At 32.8% G+C, this 10,822-nt stretch overlaps 1 protein-coding gene across 2 annotated transcripts in view; it reads right to left on the bottom strand.

The window, feature by feature from the left end:
• LOC127281706 (uncharacterized) overlaps positions 1–10,342 on the bottom strand; it is a 28,755-nt gene extending 18,413 nt beyond the window's left edge. For both annotated transcript variants that reach the window (XM_051305559.1, XM_051305558.1), the window contains exons 1-4: positions 10,179–10,342; positions 8,385–8,444; positions 6,413–6,601; positions 430–733 (exon numbers count right to left, since the gene is read on the bottom strand). In XM_051305559.1, the coding sequence (XP_051161516.1) occupies positions 430–733; positions 6,413–6,601; positions 8,385–8,444; positions 10,179–10,337 (712 nt within the window). In that variant the 5' untranslated portion in view covers positions 10,338–10,342. The remainder of the gene's footprint in view (positions 1–429; positions 734–6,412; positions 6,602–8,384; positions 8,445–10,178) is intronic.
• Between the last annotated feature and the right edge of the window lie 480 nt (positions 10,343–10,822).

Here is a 10,822-nt window from a genome sequence, read left to right on the forward strand (position 1 = left end):
GTATGTATGGTGGCGTTGCACAGGAATCGTGTGGTATACATTTTTGGAACCTGGTCAAACAATCGCTGCTAAAGTGTATTCTAAACAGCTACGAGAAGTTTATCGAGAATTGTAACGTATCCGAATGGATAGCTACATGCGAAGACGACAATTTGCTAAACGCTAAGACTCAGGAATGGCATTGCGACAATTTTTTAGGAAGATAGACTTGGACTTCTAACGGACAAATATATATTGTTTACTATAGCGCTGGTAACAAATCATAGGCTGTAATAATGACTACTTTCATGATTAAATAAATTATCTTTTCCTTATTATCTTATCGGTTTGAAACCGATTCTTCCTATGCAACTACTCAATAATAGTTGCCTTTAGCCCCTTTTACATAATAATTAATTTAGATTAAATTGTTAAATATTTTGATATTACCGATTAAATCATTTGGCGTTTTGCATTTTTTTAAAAACAAATATTGTTTTTCTGTTGATTCCAGAATAGAGGAATGCCGTTCAATTTTTTTGTTCAAAACACAAATTTGTGAACTTAGTGTGGTTGATAAAGCCATAATTTCATTACAAAAATTTTGTTCGGATTCATTTTTCACGTTTGCCAAAATTGTTGCTGCTCCTTCAAAAATTTTCTCTTCCTTTAGAAGAGGCAATGCCAATGCCATGTTTAAAATTTCATTTCCATTTAAATTTAATTTTTTGCGCATCCAAATATCTTTCATAATCTAAATAATTTAAATAAATAAATAGATGGCTCCAAACAACACTATTTCAACTCTAGCGAGCTCCTGGATTTGGTACTATAACTCTTGTGCGCATCTGTATTTTGTATTAACTATGTAAAACTTTCTACAGATATAATATGAAAAAGGGAAATTTGCAATTGGTTGAAAAAGTTAAAGAGGGCCCAGTTCGATTAAAAAAATACAAAAAATAGAAAAAAATACTTGTTTAATTATTTTGATTAAAGCAAAATGAAATTTATTTTCACACAATTTTTTCTTTAATTACCCTTCAAAAACTGGAATTAACATTTGATATAGTGAATGTTGCATTGTATGAGTGGCATGAATGATTTAAGATAGTTAAGTTGGCAACAGTGTGCCGTATGAGAAGAGAGCGTCTCGTGACGACACAGAGTAACCGTGTGCTTGAGTTTAGTCTCGTAATTGGAAATATAGTTCCGAATAGTAAATGTCACGCGTTTAAGCCTTTGTGGTGTTTTGTGGCGAATGAACTTGATATTGATTGTTGTCCGATTTGAGCTGTACAATTTCTGTTTAAATTATTATAATTATATTAATAATCTCATATTCCTTTACTTTTAATCCCGAGTGTCGATTATTTGTACCAACTTCCACACAAGTTAACAACTCAGAAGTGGGATTAGTAGCTTATGCTAGCTATTTAAAACGTGCAAGGAACTGTATATTTGTATAACTATAACTTGTGCTCGTGAAGTGTTGAAAAAGTTTTGAAAAGTTGAGAAAATCTAATATGCGACTGTAAAAATGTCGGCGCATCATGTGAAATAGTGCGTGGGTTTCACACGAGAACGCCGAGATTGTGCGTGTGTGTGCAATTGGAAGCCATTTTTTTTCCTCTCCCAATATATGAAACGAAGACTTTCGAATATACCCGAATACCGAAAAGCATCGAAAGTACCGAGGTTTACCGACAAGCAAACAATGTTGTCAAATGGTCCTTTAAACAATAGCACAAACCAAGCTGCTGAAGCTTTATTAAATATGGCAGGCAATTAAAATCATGGCCTCATTTAATAACTGTGGTAATCCTATCAGTAGTGAACAACAACACTTCGAAAATCCAATGCCAATTCAACCCCCAGCACCTGGATTGGAAATGCAACAGCTGATAGCGGCAATGTCAGCGATGATGACTCAAAACGCACAACTGTTGGCAAGGGCAAATCAGCCATCTCCGTCAGTGCCTCTTTACAACGTATTACCCGATTTATCACACAATATTTCACAATATGACGGATTGACGGGTGCTGCTAATGCGAAGATTTGGTTGACACAATTAGAGACAACAGCAAATCTACACAGGTGGACAGAGGGGATTGCTTTTGAAACAGCGAGGAGTCATTTAACAAAAGCGGCCAAAAATTGGTATTTAGCCAACCTCGACAATATCAAAGGCTGGCAAACATTTCCTAAAGCGTTTTCACACACCTTCATGGTGGAAAAATCACTCACCGAAAAGTGGCAAGACATGCAGTCTCGATGTCAGCGGCGTGAAGAAGACACTCGAGAATACTTCTTCGATAAATTACGCTTGTGCAAGGCGTTACAGTTGGGGATGGACGAATTTAAAACACAACTAACAATCGGACTTTGGTCCAAGCACATCAGCACAGCGATTTAATCCCGAGGACATTTCGATGTCGATGACATTTTGCGAAATATAATCGAACTGGAGACACTGGAAACAACTAGCCGACAGCGGATAAGCGCCAACCGAGATACAGCAAAGCAGTATGATGAACGTCGCAAGACTGCGAGTGACAACAACGATTCAAGGCGAGATCATAGTTTGCCAAAGTAAAAACAACATTTTCGTTCGAGCCGGTGAAAAATTAGATTGAGTCATTTTATCAGTTCAAGGAACAGCTCCTAAATTAGAACCGAGAAGAGATCCGATTACCGAGACAGACAAAATCACAGGTAAAAATCTGGATTCCGATAGGAAAATCGAATTGTTAGATTTGCTTAATAAATATAGAACTTGCTCCGCAATGAACGATTTCGAATTAGGAAGCACCCACTTAATTGAAATGGACATTCAAGAAAAACCGGAAAGTGTCCCTGTAGTTTCCAGGCCCTACAAAATAAACGCGACTCAAAAAACGGAAATGAATAAAAAAATTGGAGAATGGAAAACCATGGGTATTGTTAAAGAAACGAATTCACGGTACGCTAGTCCATGTTTACTTACCGTAAAACCAGACGGGACAATAAGGTTAGTTGTAGACTACAGACGACTAAATAAGAACACAATCCGAATGGTCTTTCCACTCCCTAATATCGACGACGGGTTAGAATTTTTGCACGGTGTTATTATTTTCGTGATAATAGATTTGAAATTGGGATATTTGCAAATTCCCCTAACAGAATCGGCAAAAGAAAAGACGGCCTTTATCACCCCCACTGAAACCAGATAATTTGAGCGCGCCATGTTCGGACTCATGAACGCTCCCTTTTATTTTGCCAAATTAATGCGAACGATTTTTGGACGTTATGGGCCCGAGCTGGCAATCACATACTTCGATGACATTTTGATCCACGCGCGTTCTTGGGATGAGTTGCTAGAGAAACTTGAAAAAGTTCTACAATTGTTAAAAGATGCCGAATTAACGATGAATTTAAAAAAAATGCAGATTCGGAATGGATCAGGTAGATTATTTAGGATTCACTTTCGATAAAAATGGTATCAGTCCTGGTAATAAAAATGTTCAGGCAGTCGTGGATTTCCCTACTCCGACCGATATTCATCGTGCACATCAATTTCACGGTTTAGCAAGCTTTTTTCGTAGATTCATTCCAAGTTTTTCGAAAATAATTGGGCCAATCATAGAACTATTTAAAGATAACACGAAATTCGTCTGGGACAAACGCCAAGAGAAAGCATTTTTAACTATAAAAAAAATGATTGCGTCAAAACCGATTCTAGAATATTTCAATGTTAAAGCAATATGCACCGAACTGCATACCGATGCTTCCGCGGATGGCCTAGGGGCAATGCTTTTTCAGGGCTCAGGCAAAAGAAATTTACGATTGGTTTATACCATTAGCAGGAGAACTACCGAAACCGAGCACGTATACCATTCGAGTAAGCTGGAGCTTTTAGCTGTCTTTTGGTCCGTGGACAGATTAAGACATTTGTTAATAGGAATACCCTTTACTGTAATCACGGAATAGTTTGTAATGTATACGTCAGAGAAGACGAAATTAGTATGTAACAACATACCCACGATAAACTAGCACAAAAAAATCAAAATTATACGAAAAAACGAATGTAACCGCACAAAACGAGAAAAAGGCGAAGTAACAGACTACTTATTGCGACACGGATTATTGTACAAAATTGTCGATAACAAAGAACTTTACGTTGTACCGAGAACCATGAGAAAAGCGTTAGTAATCAAAAATCATGACTTAAGTAGTCATTTTGGTGTAGACAGAACGTTAGCCCAAATACGAGAATTCTATTTTTTTTGCAAATATGCGTAAATATGTTGAAAGACATATTGCGTCTTGTGTGGAATGTATCTTCGCGAAAAGAAAATCGGGAAAGCAAGCCAGTGAGTTTCACCCGATTCCTCCAGGGTCACGACCCTTTGAAATTGTACGCGGTAACTAGTACAAAAGCCGCGCCTGTTGTTCAAAAGTTAGAAGGATTTGTTAATTGATTCGGAGCGCCAAAGCGTTTTATCACCGACAGAGGTACCGCTTTTACCTCAAATAAATTTGAATCTTTTTTTAGTAGTCACGGAATCAAACACACACTCAATTCTAGTCGCCATCCCCAAGCGAACGGTCAAGTTGAGCGACTAAACAGAACAATTTTGCCGCATTGATAACTAGTCTTACAGACTTGGAAGGCCGTGATTGGGACCTAGGTATACCGAAATTGGAACGCAATTTAAACACTTCTATATGCAAAACAACGGGACGAACACCGTTCGAGATCATTTACGGCTATATACCTAGATTCCACGATGGCCTTGCGAGACAATTGACCGAAGAGTCCGAGAAATTTCAATTTCCGGAAGAAATCAGAGCGGAGGTAGTCGGAACTGGAGAATCAACAAAAGTGCAAGCTCGTGCTGTTGACCTTTAGTTATCACTGAATGTCTTCCATCTGATACGTAAAAAGTCGAACATTTAATTTCACCCTCGAAAGCTAATAAAACGACAGCGAATGTTAGTCAATTGCGCATTTGGAAAGGTCACGATGACAAAAGCGACGAAGAATGCAAAAATTCACAAATTGAGACGACTGTATCGACGATCGAAGCATCTGTAATAAATTCAGACTCTGAAACCTCTGAAATAGCAGAATTTGAAAAGTCCGACTCAGAAAATGTTAGTCAAATTGATTCGATGTTTTCGAGGAAAAGTGAAGGCGAAGCTCAAGAGTTCGAAAGGAGCCAAACAGACTCCATTTTCAGTATTGTAAGGATTTCATAAAAAAAAAGTTGTAATTAAAATTTTTATTATTCCACGGTTAATTTTATTGTACCTTTTTAAGAAAATTGTGCGCGAAACTTAGAGACCAAGTTTGTGTCAGGATGGACGAATGATATAGTGAATGTTGCATTGTATGAGTGGCATGAATGATTTAGGATAGTTAAGTTGGCAACAGTGTGCCGTGTGAGAAGAGAGCGTCTCGTGACGACACAGAGTAACCGTGTGCTTGAGTTTAGTCTCGTAATTGGAAATATAGTTCCGAATAGTAAATGTCTCGCGTTTAAGCCTTTGTGGTGTTTTATGGCGAATGAACTTGATATAGATTGTTGTCCGATTTGAGCTGTACAATTTCTGTTTAAATTATTATAATTATACTAATAAACTCATATTCCTTTACTTTTAATCCCGAGTGTCGATTATTTGTTCCAACTTCCACACAAGTTAACACATTAAACAAACATTAACATTAACAAAAAAATTAATAGAACTAGAGCAATTTCAAAATTTTTCAATTCTTTAATCAATTTTTAGACACTACTTTAAATCCAAACGTGGAAAAAGGGAAATTTGCGCACATTCCAGACACTTAAGGAGGGTCTGTCTACCCTAATTTACTCCTAGAAAAGTAAGCCTTAAATTTTTCCTCTGGGAGCTCGCCAGAGTTGTGATAGTATCTTTTGGAGCCATAGAATTATTACACAGGTTAAAAAAAATTAAAATGCTATTGAATAATTCAAAGTTGTTTTTGGTAATTTTTTTATGATAATTATAAATTTGTTATTTTAAAAGGGAACGCATAAATATGCATGCTTCTTATCGTCCCTTACATCAAAGTAGAAAAACTCGAGCGTGGAGGAAATAGCGGTTTCAGTGCTACTCGCGAATGCTGCAGAATTTTACAAACAATTCCAGCGTCTTTCATTCACTAAGGAAATAATTATTCGGACGAATGAAAGGCATTTTCCTATACCAGAAAGAGATCGGTTCCCGTATTTTTTATTTGACTGATAAGGATATTTAAACAATTCTTAAAACAGTTTAAATACTTAAACGCAGTTTATTTTAATAATGGTTAAAAACTTTTTTACTACCGAGTTTGTGATTTGAATGATGAATTATACCAAGAACAACTTTGTTATTTGTTGCAAGAAAACCAGTGCTGTTCTGTGTTTGCATATTTACTGCGATTACCTGTCGTATATGGAACCACGAAGAGGAATATTTTATTCCACAGAACACATTTTGACAAGACAAAAATATGTCCTTGTCTAATGGTCCTATTATTGAATTTAAATTAAATTTTTCAAATTTTTGTTTCAAAAATACTAAAAGATCCTCCTCCAGCTTCGACTTAGATATGACGACGTACGCGATTTGAGCCTAGATAATAAAAAAAGTGCAGAGTTAAATGAGTTTTATTATTTGGTAGTTTTAAATAAAGTAATTGAGGGGCTGTATTATATTACCGTCCGACACGATTTTTGACCCACAAAAAATTCCAACATTTTCGGAAACTGGGACCCCAAAAAAATCTACCCGTGTCTGGCCGTTTGCTAGAGCAAGTTGTTTGCGGTTTTTAAGGGTGAAAACAACCCCTAAATAAAAAGTGACAAGGTATCTTTTAAAAATTATTAATTTATTATAAAATTTGGTATCTGAGGGTTTTCGGGGTCGCTTATTATTAATCTAATGTCCGATTTTCGAAATTTAAAATAGCGGATCCAATATGTCGATCAAATTTTTAAAAAGTTATTAATTTTTTATATCATATCCACCAATTAAAATTTTAAAAGTTTAACATCAGATTCGACATCAGTGACCACAAAAACCCCTATATACCAAATTTTATAAAAAAATCTGACCGCCATATTGGATCCACCATTTTGAATTTTGAAAATCTGACATCAGATTAATAATCAACGACCCCGAGAACCTTCAGATACCAAATTTAATAAGAAATTAATAATTTTTAAAAGATATCTTGTCACTTTTCATTTAGGGCTTGTTTTCACCCCTAAGAACCACAAACGAATTGATCTAGCAAAGCGGCCAGACATGGGTAATTTTTTTTGGGTCCTAGTTTTCGGAAATGTTGGATTTTTTTGTGTGTCAAAAAAAGTTAAATATTATCGTACAGTGTATAAAGGATTATTTTATTATTTTTTAGAAATAAGTTTATTTGATTAATAATTTTAAATTAAATATGACAATCATAACCGAATTTTTTACTGAAATTAAGAATAATTTATTTTTTATACTTAATATAACCTTTTTGAATCTAGTGGTTGAAATTATTACATGCAATTTAACAAAGTTGTAAAAAAATTATTACTTATTATTAATAATTAATTATTATTTAAAAATCATAGGTAATTATATTTTTCAAAGTAAACTTTTTAAAATTTTTGGTTATTTTTATATTTAAAGGTATGTTTCTATATAAGTCAATATGGTTGTCATATTTGTAACTAAAAGACATTTTGTTCTTATTTCTCTTTCTATCGTGTTAATTAAAGAAATACGAAAAAGGAAAATAGTTGTCAGAAATAGGTAAACACCAGATGGCGTATTGCAGTTTAGCAAATCCCAATAGTTCTCACGTTTAATATATCGTGACACACATATTCTTTGTTCTAAGAAACTTTCGTTTCTTATTTTTCTATGTGTCTGATTCAATAAAAACTATCATATTGATAATTGCTTGTCTTCGATTTACGTATGCGATTCGGTTTAGTAAATGATTCAAATGTAGAATGTACTTCTGATATCGTTTTTTAAACAAAACCAAAGTTTGTCACAATATTCTAGGTTCTCTAACTAAATGAAGTCATACCTCTTAAGTTATTACGTTCTAAGTCTCAAGTTTATAGTCACATAGCAACGGATGCTATCGGAATCAAAAGTCAACATTATACTTTTTTATTTCGATTTACCAAACCAAATTAAAAGTACATTTTACTTTCGTTTTGCTTAGCAAACAGAATTTTAAGTCCAGTCGACTTTCCTTGCTTTTATTAAGTCTTTCAGTTTACCAAATTGAATGTGAAGTCTATTTAACTTTTGTGTCTTTGACACACTTATGTAATATATTTACCCCTATACATTTATTAAATTCATTCCCTCAATTTTAATAAATAAGATTATATATTTGAGAAACACATACCATTTCTTCGTGTTCAACTCCGATGAATGTAACATACGTTGAAAATTTTTCAAATGTAAACTAAAAAAAATTTTAATTAGTAATTTAAAACAAATATAAAAATACTTTATATTAAATATCATATATAACTGTCAAACAGTGATAAATCTGTTATTAAAAATTAATAACGCGATGCAATTAATGATCCTTTTCCCACAACTTGTTAACATTTCTTTTTTACTTCAGTTTTTAAATGTCAATTTTATAATGTTCCTTATAAAAATAAGTGACTGAAATAGTGTATGCGTGAATGTGATTGATACAAAAAACGTTAATATCATAAACGAAAGGATGACAAAATTTAATGTGCGTGAGAATTTATATAAGGTAATTGAGAAATTAAAATAAATGTATAAATCAATTTATTTTCAGACTATTATTTTATCAGGTTTTAGGCATGGAATTAAGTAATCACTTAAATATGAAATTTTAAAACCAATTTTGGGATTTGGGTATAATTTATGATTGATTGATTAGCGTAGTTAAAATGTCTGACGGCGAAAAATATAAATTTCCATTATTTGATAGTACGAACTTGAAACTTTAAATTTAATAATGGAAATACTTCATAGCGAGTTAGAATTTAAAAACTACTGAATAATTAAACACGAAATTGATTGTAAAACAAGGAAGCTCAAATCACGGTACATTTAAAGATACTATCAGGGTGAATCAATGACATCGGCATTTGCCAAGAACATACTGTTGGAGGAAGAGGCAAAATTATATGATGTAGGAAGGAAGAAACATGATTCATCAGAACAACGGACATAGATAGAAAGATTGTATTAAAGAATCCAATATTTCGTATTACGAAAATGTGGTTCTGATAATGGATGAGAATTCCAGTGATTTTATAGCTTTCAGCTTCGTTGCGAATGATCAAGAAGATATTGATTGCACTTTTGGATGTTGATTGGGGGAATTGCGAAGATAGAAAATCGACCATCAGTTATTTAATACATTTATTTTGTAACACAATGTGTTGACAAACTAGGAAATAACTCATTGTAGTGCAATCCTTTACAGAAGAAGATTTTGTCTTCTTTGCTCTATGTTCAAGTTAGTTTTTATGGTTAAAAATGTTTCAGGATTATCAGTTATGTTTACACTCCTTGAAATACTGCAAGTATAAACGAATAAAACATTTAGATATAATATGTAACTTTTTATACCCTATTGTTTGGTCGTATTTAGTATGTAAGAACAGGTAAAGAAATTGTTGAATTCTTTCCCGAGAGATTATTTTTGGAAATATTCCCGAGAACCCCTATTAAAAATCCTTATACAAGATCTTGTAAAAGAAAATGTACATATTCAGCAGCTATACTTGTACAAGAAAATATACAAATTCGTCACTAGAATTTGGAACAAGTTTTTGTATCAGAATTTGTACAAGATCTTGTACAAGAAAATATATTTAATATTTGTATATAAGAAAGTATACATGTTCTTGCTCTTATGCATCCTAAAAATTATTTTGCAGTTGTAAAGTCCTAAGAAAACGATTATACAAGATCTATTATAATAACTATAATAATATAATTACTGTACAATAGCTTGTACATGTTCTGATACAGGAATTTGTTCGAAATTCTGGTGATGAAATTGTACACTTTCTCGTACAAGTTCAGCTGCTGAACATGTAAATATTTTGTACAAGTTCTTGTGTGTGGATTTGATATTACTGAATCAATTAATAAAAATTTTAATCAAATTAAGTAAAATTTTATAACAATTATAATTTAAATAAACCTTCATCGCTACGTCTAGATGTAAAACGTCGATGTTCTTGACGACTTTGAATTTTAATATAGACGTTCCATCGTTTATATGTATTTCAAATGGGGATAATTTTTCCAATTCAGCATAGAATTCTGTAGCAGAATCTACTTTTTTCTTCTTGCTGCTCATATTGAATCACTGTATAAAGAACAATATTAATTTAATTGATTAACAAAATATAAAATGAGAATCTTAAGAAAATTTTATAGTTTTAACCACCGGTTAAAACTTTAAATCACCGGATTCAAAATTTCTAAAATAACTTTTTTCTACACACAACACAATAAAGAATATTGTAGTACGTAAATAAACATTAAAAAATATAAAATTCCAATAAGATTCAATGTTAAAACTATTGTGACATTTTTCATTTACATTACTGTTGCAATACGCATTCTCAGATGAAAGAATCAACATTCTATGTTATCAAAATAACATATGAATGTTACATCTTCCAATTTAAAGGATAAACATAAACAGTTCTATAGTTATTAAATTAAGTATTAATGATAATATTAATTTAAACAAATAAATATGTTTCGTTTAAAACATTGTTATACCTATATTCAATAACGTTGTTACCTGTAGGTATTTGAAGTTGATAATCATAAACA

The sequence above is a fragment of the Leptopilina boulardi genome, unplaced genomic scaffold (assembly GCF_019393585.1).
Source record: "Leptopilina boulardi isolate dan_hultmark-lab unplaced genomic scaffold, ZJU_Lbou_2.1 LbouV2_277, whole genome shotgun sequence".
In the NCBI taxonomy this organism is placed as follows: Eukaryota; Metazoa; Arthropoda; class Insecta; order Hymenoptera; family Figitidae; genus Leptopilina; species Leptopilina boulardi.